The sequence below is a fragment of the Myripristis murdjan genome, chromosome 6 (assembly GCF_902150065.1).
Source record: "Myripristis murdjan chromosome 6, fMyrMur1.1, whole genome shotgun sequence".
Taxonomy (NCBI): domain Eukaryota; kingdom Metazoa; phylum Chordata; class Actinopteri; order Holocentriformes; family Holocentridae; genus Myripristis; species Myripristis murdjan.
Genome location: NC_043985.1, coordinates 1,496,292 through 1,522,796, shown reverse-complemented (window position 1 = coordinate 1,522,796; position 26,505 = coordinate 1,496,292). Strand labels below are relative to the sequence as shown.

Genomic DNA, 26,505 nt, shown 5'->3' with positions numbered 1-26,505 from the left:
CTTGGAAAATGACCTCTCTCTTTCTGTGAAGAGGATGACAAAATGTCTTTTTCTGGAAATTAAGCCAGGAATCTCACCTGAACTGAAGAACAGTGTTTGGCGGAAATTTTTTAAGCATCACGATTCAGTTTCTTGCATTTCTATGCCTGGGGGGGCCAGTAATTTCGCCTAGGGGGGGCCTAGGCGATGCCGACCCGCCTGATGCCGGCCTGATGCCGACCTGCCTGATCCCGGCTCAACCTGATGCCGGCCGCTGGCTTTTTTATTCAAACAAGATTTTGTCCATATAAAAAGTAGGCTACTTTTCCAAAAAAGGGTCTTTAAAAAGAGGGGTCATCTTAAAACCAGGGTCGTCTTTTATGCGGGTCAATACGGTAGTCTAGAAAACTGGCGATTCAAACTTCATGATAAAAATTAATCCACGGACCACCAGAGTAACATTCGACTGTTTAATTAAATCAACTTAAAATTACTCAACTCAAAAATTTACATCGTTTCACATGGGCTGTATCTTACAGAGAGCATTAACGGAGGAGAAGGTCAAAAAGAATGCTGCCTCTAGCCTACTACTACGAGTGACAGTGAGGATAACCTTTTTCCAACTAGGCTCATACCTTCACTGACAAGTAATAAAAGCCCTATTTCTACGCCGTTACTTCGAAAATGCACTCAGGTTGGCAGGTTGGTCATTCTTCCGTCTGTCTGTCTGCCTGTCTGTCTGTCTGAGTCTGAGTCTGCAGCAATGAGATGTGTATATATATATATATATATATATATATATATATATATATATATGTATATATGTATAGAGAGAGAGAGAGAGAGAGAAAGAGACAGCGGCAGCCTAACCATGAACAATATGCCATAATAATACAGTTATTAACACAACACAACCCTTTCACTGAGAGATGCAACGCCACATACCAAGCCTAAACACTGCCCTACACAACATAATGATGCACATGTGCACTATTTATAGCCCTTCTCATAACAACACAGCAGCCTTCCATAGACCTACAACACAGCAAAATCCAAGTTTATAAAAACGGGTCTTACCTTATCACAGAAGCGACCACAGAGGCCTGGGTTCAGCTGCCTTTGCTTTACGTCCAGGAGCCCATGATGTGGACAGGCGATGGTGATCTTTTTTTTTTTTCATGAATAATGAACTGCAAAAATAATTTTATTTCACTTATTTTACACCTTTGAGGAAAAACCATGCCCAAAATAGCGTTTATCTGGCTATCATATCAATATTTTAGAGCTCCCCCAAAATTTCACAAACCATGTTTCCAGCCAGGGGAGGTCACCACTAGGGGAGCTGTGCTCCCTTTAGCTCCCCCTTATCTCGCACACTGCATTAAGGGGCCTGTTTGGTAAGGTTTAAATTCATTTATTGCAACACAGCTATGAAAGATGGGAGAGGTTGTCTGTCAAGTTTTTTTTTATCTTTTCAGCAGTGGAAAGGGAGAAGAGAAAGAGAATGAAACATGGTTCTGTACAAAATGTTACTGACCTATCTGTGAATAATTTGCCCTTTTCATAATAAAGAGAGATGAGATAAGATACCTACAAATTCATTATTTGAAATTCATATCAAGTCTTTCTGTTAAGGTCTACTTACATCTTGAGAGAGGCTGATTACATTTTTTTCATGTACACTGCACTCCTGTCTCATCTCATGGTTTATACCTTGTGGCTGAAATATCTTGACTTTGTCTTTCGATTGACTGATCATTTACTCAGTCTCTTGAAATTTTGTGAAAAGATAATAATGACTTTAGATGAAAATACATTCTTCCAGTACAACAGGATTATATGAAGGAAACACAACTAGAAATATGAGGTAGTTTGACTTTAGGGAGTAAGACTATGATTCTGGTGAAGGATGGGCTGATATAGTTTCAACTCCAATGATCTGTGTTCAATTACCAGCTCATACTGACCGACTAGATTTCTCAATGTGAGCTGAATTTTTAAGAAACTTTAAGGTCAGGGATTGAACCTAACCTTCCCCATGCCATTTATTTGCTCAAATGTAAACCAAAATTGAACTTGAAAAGAACTGTTTAATATATTGCACTTGTTGGGACTTGTTTTTCATATTGGCATAATCTGCTTTGTTTGCATTGGTTTATGTAGGGAATATTATGTGGTGGAATGTAGTCCTCGCATAATTCATATCCATATCATATAATCTAATTTCAGAGTTTTGTGAGACTGCAGTGTCTAAACCTATTTATTAATTACCACTAGGTTCACAAGCAGACCCACAAGCAGTTTTACAGAATAAAAAAACAACAAAAGAAAATCATAGATAGATAGATAGATAGATAGATAGAAAATGTAGCCAATTTTTAATAAAGTGGGGTAGTTGGATGTTGTTTAAGTCATAGAATAAACTAATGCTCCCTGGAAACTGGGCTGTTATAGCTGCAAATGAAGAAAGAATAAAGCAAAGCAAAGATCTGAGAAGAGCAAATATCTAAATGTATTTAATCATTACTGCACAGTAAAAACGCATCAACAAAACATTTACATGCAGATAGCAGCTATCGATGACTACATGCACCTTAACTTTCATTCTGGATCTTTATTTTCAATGTCTTGCAGGCCACTGTATAAACATCTGTTCATATACATGTTTACAGGGTTCCTTCCACCAAGCCAACATCCAATTGCACTGCATTTATGTCACCATGCAGAGATACTCTCTGCTGCGTGTTATGTCTTGAGACAGTTATTGTGACATCACCATGTCATCAGGAGGATGTGTGGCTGCTTTGGAGGTTCACTGCTTGCACTTGCCTGTCAAACCTTTAGCATTTTTGCTTTGATTTCTCCTGGGATCACCTTGAGGAGATGAGCATGTGATGCCAGACATAACTGGCATCACATGCATTTGCTGAGAAGAATAGCTTAACATCTTGACAAGAGGGTTTTCAAGACTGAATTCCTGAGGAGCTTACAGACAATGAAAACAGCTCATTGAACTCATGTCTGTCCTCTGTAATGGTTGTTACTATCCAACCACAGCACACACAGAAAAAATAAAGGTGCCAGCTGGAAATGAACATGGTTCTTCAAAGTGATGCCATCGGAAAACCTTGTCTTGTTACACAAAGAACCTTTCAGACAGCCAGGTCTGCTGGAGACCCAAACAATTGGTGTTGAGTGTGAAGTTGATCGGATAAATGGTCGTGGAGATAATCGAGCCACAGACACAAATACAGACATAGATTCTTCCATTTATATATATATATATAAGAAACAAGCAAATTTTCACAATAGATTTAATCTACAACAGGCATTCATGCAAAACTATATATTTTTTAAAAAAACAAAAAATCCTTGCAAGAGGAAAAAACGTTTTGCACAGTATCACTCGTACTGTATGCAATAATAGCAATAGAATCTGTCATATACATATGCCAGGACTGGAATGTCAGGACAGCCTGCTGTCTTACAGACGTCATGACAGACGTTGCCAAAAGATGCAAGAAATTTTAGCAAGCTGGACCACACAAAAGAAAAGTGAAAAGTATCCAAAAAGTGTATTAATTGCTTAGATACACCATAACTAGTGAATTTAGGTACAGTATGATCTCTTGTGACCCACAGTAGTGTGTAGCATCATAGAAGCCATGATCCTAAATACCACTATTAAGGCAGGTTTACACCAAAGACTCATGATGAGACAAAAACAACAACAACGACAGGTGAAATCCAGCCCATAGATACTGAGAAACAGACTTTATATACACTTTAACATTCCAATACCAGACGCCAGGTGAGTGGCAGCAATGCCATCAGTCGGCTCGATTCCAATTATTCTCTGAAGTGTTCTAAAATGGTTTCATCTTCTGGTAAATCTTTAGTTTAAACTGGCCTTTTGACAAAGCATTCATGTCCAGCACCCGGGCTTTTCACAGCAATAACACTGAGCTGAGCATCACACATTTAAGATGTGTGATCACCCTGTGTACCTGTCTTCACCAAATGTGATGCTCATACAAAGCAACTGCAGTGCCCAACAACACAGCTAAATTCAGCTTAATGTGACCAGAAATACCATAAAATAATTAAATTGAGTGAAATTAAACATAGTGTTAATGTAGCTGCTCAGCTATTCTCTACCCATTCCCTCCCACTCTCATGCTCTCCCCTATCTCTCCCTCATGTAGCTTGTATCTGTCTATCTGCCCCACACTTTTAATGAAAGAGAGGGGTTATCTGTGCTATATTAATGAGATACAGAGGTTATCTCCACTACAAAGTAGAACTAGCAATTTACATCCCACTTCTCTGGCCAGGTAGATGAGGGAGTAAATTAAGTTAGTGTCTGGGGGACGAAAGATTGCCTTCACTTTGTGTAGTCAGATAAACTCAAACTGACCTGTGGAGCAGGGGCATAACAAGATGATTTTAAGTAGTCAGAAAAGAAAATCTGCAGCTGTGAGGACTTTAATTAGGATGAGTTCTCTGGGTTACACACAAATAGGCTAGTAGGAGGGACCCCATAATTTTGCGGTACCCCTTCTGAGGATAGAACAAAGTACAGCAGTGTTTTTTAGCATCCCTATGTTCCCCATAATGAAATGCCTTCTTGTAAAAAAAAAAAAAAAAAAAAAAAAAAAAAATCCTACAATTTTATCAACAGTCAATCATTCAAAGCCATAATTTAGCAGAAGGAAAAATAAGGTACTCAACAATGCTTTAATGCACTGTTAACATTCTAAAAAAATGAAATAAATGAAACTCATTTTTGAAAAAATGTTTTTTTTTTTTTTTTTAATATATCTTTTTTTAAAAATTGCTACTTTGTCCTATGACAATGCAGTTTTTAGCAGGGATAAGGAACTCTCTAGATTGCTCTGTGAAGCCGTTGGTCACTTCCTCAAAAAATTCATCACACTTTGGCGGCCACAGTTTTCACATGCTGAAATGTGGCATGAAGGTGAAAGGTGTATGTGTGTGTGTTCATGTCAATTGGCAAAAAGGGGGTGTAGCAGTGGGAGTGGCCTATAACATCCCCTATATTTAAGCCACAACCCCCTTTCATAACTTATTAACCGTTTGTCGTAGACTCTTGTGGCATCATCACAGGACTAAGTAGAGTTAATTTCTCAGTGGTTGCAGTTTTACCCGCAGTGCCACCCATAGTTATACTCTTATGAGAGACATCACTGGACTCAGCAGTGAGTCTCTTTTTCCTTGGTGTGGTTAGCCCCACCCACGATACTTAGCCACACCGTCTTTTAGACCTCATGAACTGTTTCTTGTAGACACTTGTGGAAGGCATCATAGGCCTCAGCAGACAGTTGCCATTGAAATCGGATGAGTTAGCCCCACCCTCTGTACTTTAGCCACGCCCCTTTCACAACTCATTAACCGTTTGTTTTAGACACTTGTGGGAGTCAGCAATTCAGAGTTCATTTTTCATTGGTGACGATTTGCCCTGCCTCCTACACTTTAGCCATGGCCCTTTCCATAAGTTGTGAACTGTTGTTGTAGACTTGTTGTAGACTTGTGGGAGGCATCACTGGACTCAGCAGAGGTTCTTTAGTGGTGTGGGTTAGCTCCACCATCTCATCTATCCTATCTATCCATTCATTGGTCCACAAAGCTGTGCCCCTCTATAGCAACCACAGCTTTCTACCTATAAGGCTGAAATTTGAAAAGGATGTCAAGTGTTAATGAGTTTGTGTGTGTAAATGCATGCACATGTGGGTTTTTTAAATGTCATATCAAGCAAATACAAACATGCATTGTTTTCCTGCTGCAATTTGCATTTATTTGTTACAGTCAGACATGATTTGTCTAAACTCCAAGAAAAGGTTGTTTTTTTTTAAATGGTGGTCCAAGGCAGGGCTGGGTTGCATATGGTCTATGACGGAACCCTACACGGGCACATTGGGCACGTGCCCAGGGTCCTGGCAGCCAATCAGGGTCCTTGGCTGTTCTTGGCCAAGAGTGTATTTTTTATTATTTTATTAAATCATGAAAATAAATGTGGGCCGCTATTAAACACCAGTCCCTCATAATTTACGTCTTTTTTTTTTTTTTTTTTTTTGTACAAAATAATGTTTTAGCAAAAATATTTCTCAGTCAAGCCAAGGTCGCATATCAATCACGTCATTTGACCTGGATAGACAATTTACGTCGTTAACGTTAGACATGCGTTTGACAACATGGAGAAGCCACGACACAGGTACGCAAAACGAAAGACGAGAGAAGAAAAAGAAGCCAAAAATGCTGCTTTGGTAGCACAGATACCTGCCATCGACACATTCTTCTCTAAAAAAACCAAGCCAAAGGCTCGTGATATGATTGGGCCAGCCTCGTGTCAGTGACTCTTGCAATGACTTTATTTGCTGAAATCATTATGCAGGTGGGACCAAACTACGCAAAAGGGGTTGTTTAGCAATGTGATTGGGCCAGCCCAGTGTCAATCGGGCCGCTGATCTACTGGTTGTATGGGCTGGTCAGCTATTTAAATAATAATAATAATAAAAAAAAAAAAAGTGTCAGGGGACTGTCGGCCTCTTGATGATGGCGACGGGGAAGGCACTTCAGCAGCTATCGCTAGCCCTCCATGCCCCATGCAAGACATGAATAAATGCTTTTTTGTGCATTAATCCCAGGGTGTGATGAGCAGATCCTTAATGCTTTTGCTACATAGCATAATTAATACATAACTGAGGTAGATACGTGTGCCTGCATGTCATGCCAGTAGGTGGCAGTGCCACCCTAAGTAAACCATGCATTGTGAATATACTGGGCACTTGTATCTGACTTTCAAGAAGTAAACCACGCTCCTCTGAACTAGCTTGTCTGCTAGCTTTCTCTCATTCCTACAATACAACGGTAATATAATTGATAACAATAATAATATATAATATAATAACATATTATTGTGGGTTGAGTTGAGTATGTGAAATTAGTTATACAGGGCCCTCGGCGTTCGTGCCCAGGGTCTGGGTTTGTGTTAATCCGTCTATGCATATGGTACCCCTCCACCCCCCGCAGTGATTGAAGTGAAACCTCTGTTCTGGCACTATATCTATCTGCCTATGATTTATTGTCCTTCAGGGTGCATAGTGTTATGGTTCTTTGGTTTTTGGATTTTTGTGTTACCTTATGGACTCTTGTGTTTTGTTTTGATTCATGTTTTTTGGTCATGTTTTGGACTGGTTTCTGTTTCCCAACTGGTTTTTGTATCTTAGTCTTCTGTGCTCATTTTGTCCCTATTGTTCTTCCATAGTGTTGTAAGCTTGTCCATCCCCACACCTGCCCTGCATTGTTTCATTCGCCCTGAACCTGTTGCCTGTCCTCATTGTGTTGTTTCAACTGGTCCTGTGTTCCCTGCAGTCCTGCGTCCCTTCTCTTCTCCAGACATTTCCAGTTTTCATCTCTGCTCTGAGTGTACGTCTTTGTCGGTTCATTGTGTTTGGCAGCCTGTTTTTCTCATCTATTCCTCACGTTCAGTTTTCCTTTATTCTTGTTTCTAGTGTTCAGTTCAAGCCTGGTGTTTTCTGCTCACTGTTAATAAAGAAGATTCTTCACTTCAAGCCTGTTTGCCTGTCATCTCCTACATTTGGGCTATCCAACATGTCTCTATGTAACACATTGCTAGAGTTTGTCAGTGTTTGTGTCATCATTTTTTAGTGTAGCATAAACTACAGAAGGCTGTGTTTTAGCTTTTATCTTTGGCTTAGCTCCATTCCTTCACCACTAACCTCACAGTCACAGAACCTGCGGGTGTGAACTGTGAAGTGTGAGTGCATGTGTGTGTGTGTCTCTGTGTGTGTGTGTGTATAAAGTGTGAATAGTGTGTGTGAGGTGTACGTGTGTGTTCCTAGATGGTGCAAGGTTTCCTGAGGTGCTCTCAGAAGGAAATTGACCACAATTGCAGCATTTTATCTCTCCCCTCCTCTCCCTCGTGTCATATATTGTCTGTGAAAATGCTAAATATTTTATGTGGAAACAGTTTTCCATCTGGCAATCTCCATCGTTAAATCTGAGGATACTAATGTTACTTTGCTCTATCTCACCCTCATTTTGATTCAGTGCAACTCGTGCAGTCCTTAGGCATGTTTTTCTCTCTTTTTTTCTGCAGACAAATTCAGTTTGAACTATTTATCAAAAACGGGGGCTGGCTGTAATAATGCACCTATTGATTTCAAGGACTTTGCGTGTGTGGGGACATGTATACTGAAGGGAAGGGGCAATAATAATGAACATTTGGTGTTCTGAACCTACGCGCACGGGCACACACACACTCACATACCCTGGATTCATAGAATTCATCACATTCTGCTTGTAGATACTTGATCTGTGCTTGTGTGTGTATGAATGTACAGTATGAGTGTGTGTGACTGTTTGTGTGTCTGCTTTGGGTGTGTCTACAGTGATAAAATTTTCCTTTACCTAGATCTGTCCCATTGAAAATGTATCATAAACCTCCTGCCCTACGCAATTGAGGATAATAATAATAATAATAATAATAATAATAATAATGATAATGATAACAAGAAGAAGGATGAATGAATGAATTAAGGGTCAGGACTTGCAACAGAAAACCAAATCACTCATCTACAGCAGTCTCTTCTGTTGCCACATTTTGTAGATGAATTCAGATTCATGTCTGAAACTTCATCAGAAAATAAGGCGATATTTAATAATAATAAAAAAAAACATTAGCATAAAATTATCATTTTTTAGAAAATATATGTAAAATTAAATAAAAAAAAACAATAACAATAAAATTGCAAAACATGCCCCAATAAAGAAATGACTTCTTGTAATTAATCATTTTAATATTTTTTTTATTTCCTTCCATTTATTTCCTTATTTATTTTCCTTCCTTTTGTTTTCTCTGTTCCTGTACTTTGTCTTTTTTTTCCCCAGTCATCTAGAAGAAGTTGTGTTTGAGTGCGGCTGTGAAATCCGTTGGCTGCAGCTATGGCAACAGAGAGGAGAGGCGGGGCTAAGCAGCCAACAACTATACTGTGATGATGGCTTCCAGAAGATACCTCTACAGGATATGAACATCACCAGTTGTGGTATGTTTTTACAGTGTGGACATACAGTATACACACCCTGGATTTATTTAGAGTGGAGAAGGTGCACTAAATTGCCACTATTTATGAATGGGCACTGCTCACCAGTGCATATGGTTTCTTCTGTCTTCCAGTGAATTGTACACATGCAGTGAATCCTGTAAAACTGCTATGATGCCATAAAACAAACAAACAAACAAACAAATAAAATGCCAGTTCTTGAAATTTCACATTTTAACGCATTTGGATAATAATTTGTTTCCAAGATACCCTCTTCTTTTATCATTCAGTAAACAGGTAGGTGTTAGCCTGCTGTGGCATTGCAGCCTGACACACCTCCTCCAGTGCCCACACAAAGGCAAGCTGCAGGGTCATCAGCTGGGTACCACCAATCACCAACGTTTCACCCCTTTAACCTCAGAACGTCTCCTGGTGGCGGGGCAGTGACAGGGACATCTCTGTCACTGCCCCGCCCCCCTGCAGCCAGCCATTGCGCTAGGTGTGGCCCCAACACTAGTCCCTCATCTTCAACCAGAGCCAGAAGCTGCTTCTCTCTGCTTCCTCGGCTAGCTCTTTGAGAGCCTTCCGCTGTTTTGCCTTGGTCACTCCCATGTCCCCCATGAGGCGAACAGCTGATGTTCCCACAGAGCCGCTGCACCCCACTTCCACTGGGTAGATGTTGGTTCTCCAGCCCTCTTCTCTGCACTCAGCAGTGAGATTGGAGTACTTCAGCTTCTTCCTTTCCCATGCTGCTTCAACCGCTGCCTCCCATGGAACGGTTAGCTCGATCATGAGCACAGTCTTGCTGCTGTTAGACCACATCACAATGTCTGGGCGAAGGCTTGTGCTGGTGATCTCACTGGGGAACTGGAGCTTCCTACCGAGATCCACTCTCATGTTGTACTCCTGGGAGGTAAGCGATGTCCTCGGTGGAACTCTTTGACTGGTCCTCGTCTTACCCTCCCCCTCTCTGATGAACTGGGTGTACAGCTCTACTGGTGGATGACGCTCCCTGCTCATGTCCAGCCTAGGCTGTTCCAGGACTTCAGCAAGCTTGCTCAGGACCTGGTCATGCCTCCATCTGTAGCAGCCCTGGGAGGCACTTCTCACCGTTTGGTCTGTGGACTCACAATCACAAGCCTGGTCTTCTCCTTCTTGTAGCCCATGGTGATTGACTGGAGGAGCAGCTGCAGGATGTTCCTTCTGAAGAGACCAGTTTCACAGAGACATCGGGGTAGGCACAGCCACTTCCTGATAAACGAGTTGGCTTTCCCATTCATCTTGCTTACTGTGGATAGTGGGATCTCACACAGTTTGAGTGGCCACATTATCCTCTGGTACAGCGTGGTGTTATAACACCAGACCTTGAGCTTTCCCGGAAGCTGGCATCGATTGATCCTTGTGAGCCTGTCAGTCAACTGCTTCATCACGCCCTTCCCTGCAAGTGTGTCAGATAGCTCTGCTGAGTAAGGCCTCCCAAGGCTTTTGATGGACTGGTCGGCAAGCAGTGGGATCTTCTCGCCCCCCACGGCAAAGATGGTGTGGTCGTTCCTGATCTTCATCCTTTCCAAGACATCAGCTCATCCATTCTTGATGCACAAGGCTTCTTATATTTTTTTCCCCAATCATATTATATTTTTTGTCAAGTACAAAATAAAGTTTTAGGCTCAGATTATTTAATTATTCCTGTGGATTTGAGAGGGTCAGGTTCTTTGCTGTGGTGGATAAATGAACTTGAAGTTGAACTTGAACGTTTGAATGTGCAAGCTGGAGGGGGCTCTTCCAAAATTTTGGCTGTGATGTGTGTCAGAAATTACAGATGAGCTAAAAAATAAAATAATAATAATTTTTAAAAAAGTCAAAACAAGCGTGAGGTAGTCAGCTTGTGTTTTTATTCACTAAACAGTTATACAGTCATGGACAAAAGTACTGGCACCCCTGGAATTTTTCCAGAAAATACACCATTTCTCCAAGAAATTGTTGCAATTACAAATGTTTTTGGTATACACATATTTCCTTTATGTGCACTGGAACAACACAAAAAACAGAAGAAAAAAGCCAAATATAACATCATTTTACACAAAACTCAAAAAATGGACTGGACAAAATTATGACTGACCATGACTGTATCTGCAGCTCAGTTTGCATTTGCTCTGACAGCTCGGACAGCTCAGCTTCACTCAGCAGATTCATACAGCATTTTTTTTTTTTTTTACTATAGAACAACTGACTGGTTGGGATGGTGTTAGAATTAAAACACAGGGTGTTGGACTGGGACAGTGCTGGTTCTGGTCATCTTTGATGTTTATAGGCATGTAAAAAGAATAACACCTTTCATCAGTGTAAAAAACAAACAAACACACAAACAAACAAAAAATCAAATATCAGCCCTAAATGATATAAATAAATATGACTTCTGTATCAGGAGAAAATTAAAAAATGAACGCCTGCACTAACATTTATTAAATGATCTTGCTGTAATTCCAAATGCCTGATAAAGTAGGTAGGAATTTACAGCCCACATCATTCAGGCATTAAAAAAAAAAAATCGGAAAGGCTTCTGCAAAGGATCAACCTCTGTATCCTCCATGCCCCCTTTCAATTGGTCAAAAGTGGCCATGGTGGTGGATGTCAATGATTACTAAAAGGCATAACTTCTCAATGGATTCACACAACATGCCAAAATGTTGTGTAAAGCTTGGTCATGGAGCAAAAAAGAATGGATTACACTGACAGGCCAAAATGGGACATGAGCGTGACAGTGGGTGTGGGCTTTCATGAAAAGCTGCATAACTTCTGGATGGATTCACATAGCACTGCAAGATTTTGTGCACAGGTTGGTCATGGGGCAAGGAATAGCTAATTATCCTTTCATGCCGATTGGCCAAAAGGGAGTGTGATGGTGGATGTGGCCTATCACAAAAAGGTGCAGAACTCCAGCAACAGAAATACCTCCTAAAGCAACCACACACACACGTTTGATGTTTAATGTTTAATGTTTGAATTTATTAAACAGAAAACATGACCTTCAATTAAAAACATGAAAAGTAAGAATAATCAAAAGTTTAATCAGATCTTGGCAGGCAGATCTTGAGAATGGCATAGCATTAGTGGGGGAATGCGCTCTACTAGGTGCCATCTTCCTAGTTGTAAGATGAGGAACACTATGAGTCAGAGTTTGTCTCAAATAATTTAATTATTCTCTCTCTCTCTCTCTCTCTCTCTCTCTCTCTCTCTCTCTCTCTCTCTCTCTCTCTCTCTCTCTCTCTCTCTCAGACCTGCCAGATATCAGTGTTAGCCACAGCAACCTCACAGTTATCGAGGGCGATCGTGTCACAGTGAGCTGTAATGGCTCTGGATCCCCATTACCAGATGTCGACTGGACTGTCAAAGGCATGCACTCCATCAACACACACCAGGTAGGCGGGTGACAAATACACACAAACACAACCTACACACAGCAATATAGTAAATACTGAATAATACATACATATGCAGTAATTGGACCCATAGATATTTTTTGTCCACTTTATCCAGGCCATGGTCTACAACACCACCATTCACTCCATCAACATGACGCTGTTTAATGTGAGTCGAGATGACAACAATTTCTTGCTGACCTGCATTGCTGAGAATGTAGTGGGCATGAGCAATGCCTCTGTCCAGCTAACTGTTCAGTGTAAGTATGCGCACGCACACACACACACACACACACACACACACACACACACACACACACACTAAAATACATACACACAGAAAGAGTGAGCCCGTCTACTGCCTTACTGTTACATTCTCCATTTAATGGCCAGTGTAGGGAAGTACTTATTAGTGTTTTCATGGCGTTAAACAGGCCCATCCATCATCATTATGGCTCCTATGCATCTGACCTGCAGAGCTGAGTGAGTACGAGTGTATGTGTGTGTCTGTGTGTGTGTGTGTGTGTGAGAGAGAGAGAGACAGAGAGAGGGAGAGAGCGAGCACGAGAGAGAGAGAGATTGTATTCATATCACCTACAAAAGATGCTTGGGTGTGCGTGTTTCATATGCAATGCCTCATAAATTGTACTCTCAAATGGTGATTAAAAAGGCAATAATAGTATCACATCTACAGCACATCATAAAGGAAATGTCTGCTTTGTCCGTTAAATGTGCAGTTAAGTCTAATGAAAGCAAAGGAGACTGACTCATGTAGATCAGCTATACTAAAGAGCAGGGATTTCCAGGCATGTGCAAATACATATCTCAGGACCCCTGTTCTTGTGCTCTCTGACTCTGCAAGTGCCCTCTTTGGCAATAATTCTTATATATATATATATACAGTACAGGCCAAAAGTTTGGACACACCCTCTCATTCAATGCGTTTTCTTTATTTTCATGACTATTTACATTGTAGATTCTAACTGAAGGAATCAAAACTATGAATGAACACATGTGGAGTTATGTACTTAACAAAAAAAGGTGAAATAACTGAAAACATGTTTTATATTCTAGTTTCTTCAAAATAGCCACCCTTTGCTCTGATTACTGCTTTGCACACTCTTGGCATTCTCTCCATGAGCTTCAAGAGGTAGTCACCTGAAATGGTTTTCCAACAGTCTTGAAGGAGTTCCCAGAGGTGTTTAGCACTTGTTGGCCCCTTTGCCTTCAGTCTGCGGTCCAGCTCACCCCAGACCATCTGGATTGGGTTCAGGTCCGGTGACTGTGGAGGCCAGGTCATCTGCCGCAGCACTCCATCACTCTCCCTCTTGGTCAAATAGCCCTTACACAGCCTGGAGGTGTGTTTGGGGTCATTGTCCTGTTGAAAAATAAATGATGGTCCAACTAAACGCAAACCGGATGGGATGGCATGTCGCTGCAGGATGCTGTGGTAGCCATGCTGGTTCAGTGTGCCTTCAGTTTTGAATAAATCCCCAACAATGTCACCAGCAAAACACCCCCACACCATCACACCTCCTCCTCCATGCTTCACAGTGGGAACCAGGCATGTGGAATCCATCCGTTCACCTTTTCTGCGTCTCACAAAGACACGGCGGTTGGAACCAAAGATCTCAAATTTGGACTCATCAGACCAAAGCACAGATTTCCACTGGTCTAATGTCCATTCCTTGTGTTTCTTGGCCCAAACAAATCTCTTCTGCTTGTTGCCTCTCCTTAGCAGTGGTTTCCTAGCAGCTATTTGACCATGAAGGCCTGATTGGCACAGTCTCCTCTTAACAGTTGATGTAGAGATGTGTCTGCCACTAGAACTCTGTGTGGCATTTATCTGGTCTCTGATCTGAGCTGCTGTTAACTTGCGATTTCTGAGGCTGGTGACTCGGATGAACTTGTCCTCAGAAGCAGAGGTGACTCTTGGTCTTCCTTTCCTGGGTCGGTCCTCATGTGTGCCAGTTTCGTTGTAGCGCTTGATGGTTTTTGCGACTCCACTTGGGGACACATTTAAAGTTTTTGTAATTTTCCGGACTGACTGACCTTCATTTGACCTTCACTGATTGGTTCTTGCCATAATATGAATTTTAACAGTTGTCCAATAGGGCTGTCGGCTGTGTAGTGACCTGACTTCTGCACAACACAACTGATGGTCCCAACCCCATTGATAAAGCAAGAAATTCCACTAATTAACCCTGATAAGGCACACCTGTGAAGTGAAAACCATTTCAGGTGACTACCTCTTGAAGCTCATGGAGAGAATGCCAAGAGTGTGCAAAGCAGTAATCAGAGCAAAGGGTGGCTATTTTGAAGAAACTAGAATATAAAACATGTTTTCAGTTATTTCACCTTTTTTTGTTAAGTACATAACTCCACATGTGTTCATTCATAGTTTTGATTCCTTCAGTGAGAATCTACAATGTAAATAGTCATGAAAATAAAGAAAATACATTGAATGAGAAGGTGTGTCCAAACTTTTGGCCTGTACTGTATATGTGTGTGTGTGTGTGTGTGTGTGTGTGTGTGTGTGTGTGTGTGTGTGTATATGTATAATAGTTACAGTTATAGATCATCTTTAAGTCCCAACATATTAAACTTAATGGTTCTGTTTTCACATGGCACTAATAGAATTGAACTGAATAGAATCCTGAGTGTGTGAACAATGTTACAGGCCTCAGGGAGACAGAAATTCAAGCTGCTGTCATATACTGACCTATGACATCTGTGAATATGCTTGCAAGGCTGTGTTAGCTCCCAGGGTGGCTTCTGTGAAGTGAAAAAGCTGCAGGAAAATGATTTTCATCTTGAAAAGGTCAGATATGTTATAGTCAGTTTCGTGTGATTTAGTTCTCCATGGGCAGCAAATGACGATAACAGAGTGTCAAGAACATTAAGCAAAGTGCTTGAAGGAAAGTATCAAGATATGAATTATGGAATTCCAATTGGAATAGAACATATAGAGAAGAAGAATAAATTGTTAGAAATATATACAGAGTGCAATATATCAAAACATGTAAACAGCAAATAAAATTTTAAAAAAGTATATAAAATAATGTGAATTATGTATGAATTCACTGTTTAATAGAATGTGAAAAATGTGTGTATAAATGTGTATAAATAATAAATAAATGCAAAAAGATTACCAGAAAATAAACAAAAATACAAGAAATTTGGCAAAAAAATTACATGTAAATTTGAAGCAAAATATGTACAAAAACTACAGTGGTGGAAAAAAGTTTTCGGACACCCTTAAAATATTATCATGAAATATTTGTGGAAAAATCTTTTTTGTGTTTCAAAAGGTGTGGCTGCATTAGACAGATACAAACAAATACAAATTATATTTTTTGTGTATTGTTTACAAGAAAAACTAACAAAACTAAATTCTTGACAATTTGTCAATATATGACAATATGTCAGTTCTCAACATTGTCGGTATCAAAGTCAACAAATAACAGAGAATGTGTTCAAAACTGAACAAAAAATAAATAGACCATCACATCATCAAATTAATATTTAGTAGTCCTGCCATTGGCACATAGTAGAGCTCTAATCCTGGTTGGCATGTTCCCCACGAGCCTTTCACACTGTTGGGGGTAATCTTGTCCCATTCTTCTTGAATTACTGCTTTTAATTCTTCTAAATTCTTTGGTTTACGCTTTGAAACAGACCTTTTGATAATCCACCACAGATTTTCAATGGGGCTCATGTCCGGGGATTGAGCTGGCCACTCTAAGACCTGGATACTGTGCTCCTGCAGCCAAGTTCTACTGGCCTTGGATGTGTGGCAAGGGGCATTATCTTGTTGAAACATCCAGTTTTTACCTTGACGGAACAGTGCACGCGCAGATGGGAGCATGTGGGTTTCGAGAATGGTACAATACTTGGCAGAGTTCAATGTGCCATCACAGACAGTGAGATGCCCAACACCAACAGCACTCATGCATCCCCAAACCACGATACTGCCTCCACCATGCTTGACAATAGGTACTGTACATGCTGGAGATAATGCTTTGCCTAGCCTTCTGCGTACCCTCACATTAGTAGGAGGAAGATAAAGCTGGAAACTGGACTCATCTGACCACAGAATCTTCTTCCAGTTCCTGGCTGTCCAGTTCTTGTGTGCCTGGGCCCAACGACGCCAGGCTAACCTCTGTCTCTCATTGATCAGGGGCTTCTTGATAGCCATGATCTAAAAGTCGGCCACGTACAGTGCGGGTGGAACACTGGACACCAGTTTGGTTTGACCACTGCTGCTGAAGCTCCTGTGATGTCATTCGGCGGTTTTGCCTGCACATGCGGATCAGGATGCGGTCATTTCTTGCTGGAGAAACCCTTGGACGCCCAGATCTTGGTTTGTCTTCCAAGCTGTTGGTTCATCTGTATTTCTGCAGAGTGGATCCAACTGCTGAAGGACTGCATCTGCAATTCCTGGCTATCTGGTGGCAGCTGTGCCCTTCCTGGCTGAGAATCTTTATCTTCAGGCGTGTTTCCTTCAGGCGTGTTAGGGTCCTTGTTTTAGCCATTTTTGTGTCTGAAGAACTTTCAAATGTGCTGGCTTTATATAGACACCAACCTTGGCAACAAAAATTGTGTCTTTTAATAAAAAGAACGACTTTCATCACTGGTACCAAAATCACCCAGTACTCCAAATTTCTTATGTATTTTTATGGAACCAATCAATTTTAAGTTTTTAATGGCTTTTTTAGGATTTGTTTAGTATTTTGGCTGTGACTGTACTAAAAGAAATTGCACTTGAAGACCTAAGAGTGATTCTTAATGCAATATTTCACAATGAATAGGGTGTCCGAAACCTTTTTTCCACCACTGTATAACCTATTTCTAATTATTCAAATGATATATTTAGTGATGCTGGCAATTAATAAGTGATAAGTGATGCTGGATCAGATTTCTTGTGTTCAAATGCTTGTGAAACAATTCCTTATTTTGCTGAGGACCACCTGGAAGACTCTCAAGGACTGCTAGATGCCACTTTGAAAACTACTGCTATAAAAGTAGCTGTAACTATGTAGTGTAAAAAATGCCTTTTGATGCCATCCATGGATGCACTGTGTATTTCCAGTGCAACCCTCAGCCAACCATTATGCATACAGTAGCCTATATCTTACAGGGTTTGGAGATTACAGTTTTTCTCGATTGTTTTCACACATTTTCTGAAAGCATGCCTCATACTCTCATAACTCTATACACAAATCAAAAAACACACACAACGGGCAAAACCCCTCAATTCTCCTGCAAAATGAAACTTTACATTCAAAACAATGTTATTTCTTCTCAAAATGGTATTTTGTTTTCAAATGACACACACAAACCATCATATGAATAGACATTTATAAGAACCAGTTGAACACTGATGTGCTCTGTGATGAATGGAAAACACTTCTCCATTCATCCATCCATTCCATTCATTCTCCATACACTTACTACAGACAGTACATACATAAGTGTGTTGTAAAAATATTTTAGAATATTGTTTTTATACTCAGAACACACAAATACACGGTAACAAATATATTTTATTTTTCCCACAAAAATAATGTACACAGTGTACATCCCAACCAACACAAAGTTGCACATACAGTTGTCCACATACAAAACAACAGAAGAATTTACTGTATACAGCTACAGTAAAAAAAAAAAAAAACAAAAAAAAACTATGCTGCATCCTCTCTTCTGTTTCGGTCTGGCCACAGCACCTCATCCATATCACAAGCAATGTTTTCCCTGGCCAAGCAGCGGGGGAAACATCACCTAGCATGGCGAATCCAGCCATGAAAAGCATCAACTGCTATATCTCCACATGTGTCTTCTATAGCTTGGAGAAGGGGTATACGCATTTGTAGATTTCGGTCATACACTTTCCATCTCCAGGCAGAAAAAAATTCCTCAATAGGATTGAGGAATGGAGAATATGGAGGGAGATAAACTAAAAAGCGTGGGTGGCCAGTGAACCAGTTACGAACCAGAGCAGCCCGGTGGAAACTTGCGTTGTCCCAAGTGACAGCGTACCTGAGCTGCTCTGGGCCATCTGTCTGATCTGGAGTGTGTTGTGTAGGGTGTCCAGGAATGTGATCAGATGGGCAGTGTTGTAAGGGCGAAGGGTAGCATGGTGATGAATGGTGGTGGGTAATCGCTTCAACATTGTGATGTTCCCTCCACGCTGGCCAGGGACTTCATCAATGGCACGCTGGCTGATGATATTCCTTCCCCTCCTTCATCTTTTTGTGAGGTTGAATCCAACCTCATCAATGAAGATGAACTGGTGCTCCACTGCAGCCACCTCTAGCTCAAGGACTCTCTGAAACACACATGACAATATCAGAAATAGACATGGAGTGATCACTATTGTGAAGCACAATCATTATGATTACAATAATGAAATTAAAGCTGCAAGCAGCGTTGGACGGGCCCTCGCACCCGTGCCACCTCGTGCCCACTTGTGCCCGGTGGCTGTGGCATTAAGCACACACACACACACACACACACACACACGCGCACACACACACACACACTCAATCAGTCACACACACAAACACACAAAGTTCTGGACCAGCCACTAGCGGCGCTCCTCCAGCAGATGTCGCCCTAAGCTTGCGTTTGAGTTTGAGAGTTGTTTCTGCTTCTGGGGGGGAAGGGCAGAGCAGGCAGAGCAGAGGGAAAAAAAAAACAGAGTCCAAACCTGTTAAACTAGTCTTCACCGCGGCCACAAACTTTTTCCAATCCACAGCAAGTCCTCCTATTTTTGTAGAAGAATTAGTCCTCTTTCCATCTGCATAGGTTGGGAAGCTGTCAGACTTTTACTTTGGACTCCAGGGGCCTAATTAGTGCCTATGCTCACGGCAAGTGCATGTTAATTCACAGCAGGCACACCAGGGTCCATGGGAAAAAGTGGAGCCACTGGTTGTGGACACTCTGACTTTGATGGCCTCTGAAATCCAAACGGTTCAAATGAATACTTAGCCTTGAAGAATATTTGTTAAGCACTATGTCCTCTGTCATGTATTAAGTTTTCAAGCCGATAAAATTAACGCCCTGGGAGTTTATAGATTTTCTGCAAAGCTCAAATTTGGGCGAAAACGTGACATTCAAATGCAAATTGTGGACTTCCTGTAAGTTTTAGGTGGGGGGCACGAGCACGAAAAATGTCGGGCTTGATGAGATCTACGTTTCGGCGCTGGTTTGGTCTTTCTATCACATTCCTGTGGGCCGCAGGGGCTGCCTTTGCGTCCCTAGGTGGCGCTACCGAGCCCATTTTTGCACCGGGGGGTTCTGATTTTTGATTTTATCGAATTTTTTGCCAGACCTGATGTGCGTGCCAAATTTGGTGAGTTTTTGAGCATGTTTAGGGGGTCAAATTAAGCGTCAAAGTGGCGTAATAATAATAATAAGAAAAAACGAACGAAAAACAATAGGGCTTCGCACTGGGACAGTGCTCGGGCCCTAATAAGTATAATTTACACAGTGTTGAGAGTATGCATCAATTATGGGATTGTATAGGATGTACTTGCACATAGTTATATCGCAATTCTTTCACTCTTTCTGAATTGCGTTCAAATGGCACCCTTTAGACCTGCTTCATCCTCAGATTATTTCTGCGCAAGACATGGTCCAGTGTTGATAAGCTTACCGTATCAATATTTTGAAATATCTCATTGTTTTCTATTATTTTTCTTTGTATTTGCCGTAATGTTATGGCATTATTTTCTAGGAATATGTTCATGATTTCAGTTTCCTGTTCAGGAGACAGAAGACGTTCCCGACCACCTTGTGTTGGTAATTTTTCAGTTCTGCAATAAAATACTGTAAATACTGTGTAGGAAGACAAAGTAGGAATACATTTCCCAAATACTTGAAACATACTTTATTTTTACAGTCCTACAGAACAGTCCACAGGCAATACTGTACTATTGTACTCATTGAGTACTGTATTGATATGCAGTACTGCAATTTTCTAATGAGAGTAGATTTCTTACCTATTCTCATTTCAGAAAGTCCGGATGATGGATGCTACAGTGTACCTGCTCAAATTTGGCTGTACTCTTTGCCCAGCCTCCCTCATTGTTAGACCATGGTTGACCACATGGTCAACCAAAGTGGCTCGGATCTCATCTGAGATTACGGTCCTTGGCCTTCCTCGTCCTCGTCCTCCCCGTCCTCCCCGTCCTCCCTGTCCTCCTCCTCTTACTCTCACTCCTCTGGCTCTGGCTCTGCCTCTGTTTCCAATGTTGGCATCCATTGCTCCAAAACTGAAGAGCTCACCTGTTGCCCTTTTATGCTAAAGCTCTGATTACTAATTGTAAAACTGTGTGACAGGTGTTTGTCCATGTGATGAGTCAGTGTGCATAGCAGGGCAATTAACTTTAGAATTTTGAATGACAGTGTGTTCCTTGTGAAAACAATAATAATAATAATAATAATAATAACTTTGATTTATATAGCGCCTTTCAAAACACCCAAGGACGCTTTACAAAGCACAAGAAAGCTAAAGAGAAAACTAAAGAGAAAAACTAGCCCAGCTAACACGGACCAAAGGCCAGACTGAATAGATGCTTTCTGAGAGCTGATTTGAATGAGTCCAGGGTAGGGGTGAGACGTATCTCAGAGGGGAGAGAGTTCCAGAGGGTGGGGGCAGCAATGCTGAAAGCTCTGTCCCCAAAGGTGCGTCGGCTGGTGCGAGGGACCACGAGCAGGCCCATGCCTGTGGACTGAAGACTCCTGGATGGAGTGTGATGGTGAAGGAGGTCAGATAGGTACCGGGGGGCCAGGGAATGGAGGGATTTGTAGGTGAGGAGGAGGATTTTATAGGTGATGCGGAATTTCACCGGGAGCCAGTGAAGGTGGATGAGAGTGGGGGTGATGTGCTGCCAGGGTTTGGTGTGGGTGAGAACCCTGGCAGCTGAGTTCTGGACGTACTGGAGCCTGTCCAGGGTCTTACAGGTTGCCCCAAACAGGACTCCATTGCAATAGTCCAGGCGGGTGGTAATGAAAGCATGGGTGAGGGTCTCAGCAACGGTGTCAGTGAGCGATGGCCGGAGTCTAGAAATGTTTTTGAGGTGAAAAAAGGCAGATTTGGTGACGGATTTGACATGTGAACGGAATGAAAGGGTGGAACAAGAGATTTTCTTCATGAAAATTGTGCCAAATGCAGAGAATTGTGTGTAGTGTTTTGAAAAAAGTGTGTTTTAGAACTGCGGTTTGAGTGTAAAGCAGGAATTGTGCTTGTAGTTTAGCAGAATTGGTTCAGGGGGTTGGTGCATAAGTTACATGTTGTGGTCATTGTGTCTCAAGTACCAGTATTTGTGTGTAAACAATTGAGAAAAACTATAACTATCATCTTCACGGAATTCATTATACTTGTACCAAGCCCAGTGCATAAGCACAAAGACAACACTGGAATGGGCAAACCATGTTTCCTGGTCACCAAAATACCAACTGGTCATGGCACTGCTTTTCGTGCCTCTTTGTGTGCCCACAAAAACAGGGTGTCATGTTTTTCTGACAAGTTCACATCCATAAAGACTGAAACAGGATGAATATAGTGAAACTATCCATCAGACAAAGAGTAGCCTGTGGGCCTGTAGCCGACATTACTTTATTTATAAGAGGCTATGACAGATGCCAGCCACATTTGCCAGCCCTCTCACAGGACATAAAAAAAAATCTAAAGGACAATATCCGGCCCATGGGCCACTAGTTGAGCAGGCCTGTCTTTTGTTAAGAACCACACAGCTTTATTTAATTTGTAATGAAGTGGGAATATTTACATATAAAAATGATAGTAGCCAATTGGGAGGAATTTTAGGATTTAAAAAGAGTCAATACAGGTCTGCTTCACTATGAATTTTTTGTTGCTTTTGTCCATGCAATGTAGGGAGTGAAATGAAAAAGAAACAGTCTCCTCAGTTCCATTTCTTTTTAGGGGACTGATTTTGAGGAATTTGGGGGTGGGTTGGAGGGATGGTGTTTGGGGGTACAATACTCAACAATTTGTGCCCCAGGGCCCTATTGTCCTGTGATCTAGCCCTACAGATGACGTAAGACAAACTACAGTTGCTGCCATTTAAGGGATAGGAAACTAAAATATGTACATTTTTTAAAATTAAAATTATTTATTTATTTATATATTTATTTATTTATTATCATTATTGGGTGTAGAAAGCATCATGAAGTCGTTTCTATGCAGAGAGAGGCCTGTACATTGCTTTTTCCTGATTCAAGTGAGCGGTTTTGCTGGTGTTTAAAAAGTTTCTTTCACATGTAAGAGAGGGGGTGATTCAATCAGAGCACAACCTCAGCTTTTATTCTTCCTGCCCCTGTTTTATTGACTTGTCAGCTGCACCTCCTGTGCTATCATGCACTAGCCTCAACAAACAACAGTTACAGTAACTGTCAGCTCATTAGCTGACAAGAAAAGACAACAGCTAGCAAAGACTTGTGCCTAAAGGTGGAGCTGTAGCCTGTGACAAATCATGGACTTTCTCATCAACTCTGCTACTGCAAGCCTGCAAAATGTATTTTTTTTTAGCAAGTCTACAACAGTGTTAGCCATGAAAACATTTGCTATCATTTTATTATAGTGCTAGTTCCAACAAGTAAGATATTTTCACTTTGCTGGACAATTGGTTGGTCTTACCAGAGCCACAACTGGTCACAGCAATGATGTTACTCTAGGGGAACACCCACCCAGGCCTGCTGCAATGTGTTACTATAGAAAATGCTGACCCTAAAACTCAATTTTATTCCAGTTAATTACTTCCAGGAACTCTCAGATCTTGGTGGATGATGAAGATAGAACTCGAGAATGACATAATAATGTCCCCATTTTAACTGGATTTACCATCCCATTAAAGCTAAGGGTAAGAAACTCAAACAGCTCCAAGAGCACCCACATGAGACTGAGGTCCCTATCTTGCGCCAGACTCCCTAAACCCGCTATTTGCGGATTTAGGATTTAGGAAGAGGCGTTCCCCCGTAAAAGTTGCTATCTTGTGCACCTCCCGCTATCCGCAGAACACCTCCGCTACCCGCTATATTATGTATAGGCGTGTTTTGGGCGTTATGCCAGTTAAACCAATCAGTGTGCCAGGTGCCATTGCCTTTAAGGGCAGGCTGCGCTATCCTAAATCCTAAATCCTAAACCCGCGATGGAGAGAGGGAGGTAGATTTTCTCAGGGGTTCTATTTTATTATAGGCGAGTTAATTCGGGAGGTGGAGCCACATGTGTCCAAGTGGACGTGTCACAAGGTTGTACTGATTGAGTAAAATCCCCGGGTCACACCACAGACACACAAGAGGCAGAGGTGGAACTATGTGTAAACTAATTTATTGACAAGGTAGATTGGGCAAATAAAATATTAAAAATAAAAATATAGCACAGCTGCTGGCTTATGATAAAACAATAAAACGTGCTGGCGTAAGTGTCCAATTAAAACAGTCTTTCCTCTAAACAGTCTATATGAGTAATATACTCAGTCCATTCCGGCGGCGTCCCGGTATCAGTCCGACCGTGTGGCGAGGCTCCGTCGGGGCGTGCGTTGAAGCCGCCTGGGCGCGCTCTCCTAACAGCCCAAACTTTAGGGATAGCGGATAGCGGGTGGTCAGGACCACCCGCCATCCGCTTTCCCTAAAGTGTGTGCGCAAGATAGCAACTTTAGGGATAGCGCATGAAACACGCCCACGGACACACCTCCAGGCGCAAATGATGCAGTCGGCATAACGGATAGCGGGTGGCGCAAGGTTCCGTTTAGGGATAGCGGAAGTTCCTAAATCCGCACTTTGCGGGTAGCGGGTAGTGGCAGCGGATAGCAGGTGGCACAAGATAGGGCCCTGAGTGCCTTGTCCAAGTCCCTCCCAACCTCATGCATGCTTGTACATGTGACATGAGTTTTTTGATTCTAGAAGTAAGTGTGCACAGACGTGTTTGGACTGAGGCAATACTTCCTTGAGATGTCCTGTTGTTTGTTGTGTCACACCAAAATGTGTTTTAACAAATGAGATTACAGCCTCAGGAACAGCCCGGTAGAGCCCTTTTTTCTCAGTTCATTTAGTTTGGTTCAAATCCTGTGTGTGTAATTGTTTTGTCAAAATTATGAAGGAAAAGTTACCTACACAAACTTTAAATCTGGAAATAAACTGATTTGTCCTTATTAGTCTGCCATAAGACCCACTATTACCGCTACCAATTACCAATAACACACTTATTTAATTTTCTCAGGGATTTCCCTCTAGAGAATAGAGTGCTTATATGGCTTTTTCAATTCACATAAACTACTTTTCTATCCCATGTAGTGAATGAATGTAGAATTGATTTTACTGAGTATACCAATAACTGTTATTTATTTATTTAAAGCAAATTTATTCTTTGGTAGAGTGCTGGGTTGTATAGTTACCTGAACCTGGTGAAATATCCTCATTAGTTGATCCATGCTCCCCCAAGCTGTTTATACAGAGGTGAATGCAGGGTATTTCCATCCCTGCAATCATGTAGCACAGCAAACACTTGCCAAAATAATACTGCTATTGCATAAACAAACAGGAAGCAGATTATGACTATATAGGAAAAAAAACAACACAATTCTTGGTTCCCATTTTTTGAGGAAATGAAACTGCCCTTTTCTTGTTACTTTCCTATTTGAATTGGAAAGTAGATCCAGTGGGTAGCATCTGCAGGAAACTTCCACATAGTAATCTTGGACCAGGAAGAAACAACCTGCTTGTACTGTAATTTTAGTGTTATTTTGGAAGCTAACTATTCAAGTGAATGGACAGATAGGAATACATTATTCTGGGTGAGCAGCCCACAGGAGCATGGAGCAACTAATGAGGGTATTTCACCACCATGTGGACTAACTATACAAGACAACACTCTAATCAAGTTTAATTTTGCTTTAAAATCGTAATGTACCGCATGTCTCACACTTGTTTCCCAATGCAAGAAACTCAACATAGGCCTTAGAGATAAAGATGGTGACCTCTTCTCTGTCCTTAATCAGTCCATCTTCCACCTCTATTTTTTGTTGTTTCTGTGAGGCTGGCTTTTAATTCCGTTTCTTGCTGCATTGTGCCGACACTTCCTGCTGCTTTAGGCAGCACTTGGTTGTATTCAGATTAAAAACCTCTGTATTTTGTCAGGGGTATTTTTTTTTTTTTTTTTTTTAAATCTAAAGGCATTTTATGACGTTTCAAGGTCATTGATTTCTGACCCTGGATTACCACAGACAGACTCTGCTTAAAGGACAATACCAGTTACTTAACCACATTTTACATTGCAACAAATCATTCTTGAAATCATGCAGGGGTACTAAAGATTTCACAATATTTAACCAAAGTCCCTCAATTCTCAAATTTGAATATTTGGTTTAAACAGCCACCTTATAATGTTCTACTTTTGTGGCTAACAAAGTTGTCAGCATTCATAAACCAGAGAACTGATCATTGGCTGTGTAAAGGAAATGCTTCCCTGGGGACTGTTCTTCAGCAGAAAGACTGTTTCACTCCACTCAATTTCAAGTCATCAAACCACAACAGTGCTGCTGCTTTTAAGTACACTAATGTGGAGGACTTTATTATGGTGTAAGTTCATTTTCATAACGTAGTGGAATGAATGGCTGGATAAAAGGAGGGAAAATGATTCTGAAATATGACTGCTTGCTTTTGGAAAAGATAAGTATATACATTTTGTAGATATTACACTAAACATGCAAAATCACTGGCATAGTCCTTTAACTCATGGTGAAATGGCTAATAACAGTGATGTTCTTTCCCCAGCTCTTTGAATATGTCAGTTTAGACTGTGGTAAGATGATAACAGTGTGTTTCCACAAACAGGAGTTTGTTTGCATTCAGATAGAGTTTTGTCAGTCAACAAAAAGAAACACTAGAACAGGAACACCCATACACTTTGCACTCAAAATCGACAAGACATACCGAATCGATTCACACAGTTTATGATGAGACCAGCATATTCAGGTGAAAATCGCTCTCTCTCTCTCTCT

General features: G+C 41.2%; 1 protein-coding gene across 1 annotated transcript in view; it reads left to right on the top strand.

The window, feature by feature from the left end:
• The window catches only part of ntrk3a (neurotrophic tyrosine kinase, receptor, type 3a), a 296,155-nt gene that overhangs the window by 135,771 nt on the left and 133,879 nt on the right, over positions 1-26,505 (top strand). The window contains exons 5-7 of the mRNA XM_030053332.1: positions 8,911-9,065; positions 12,339-12,481; positions 12,600-12,741. Of these exons, the coding sequence (XP_029909192.1) occupies positions 8,911-9,065; positions 12,339-12,481; positions 12,600-12,741 (440 nt within the window). The remainder of the gene's footprint in view (positions 1-8,910; positions 9,066-12,338; positions 12,482-12,599; positions 12,742-26,505) is intronic.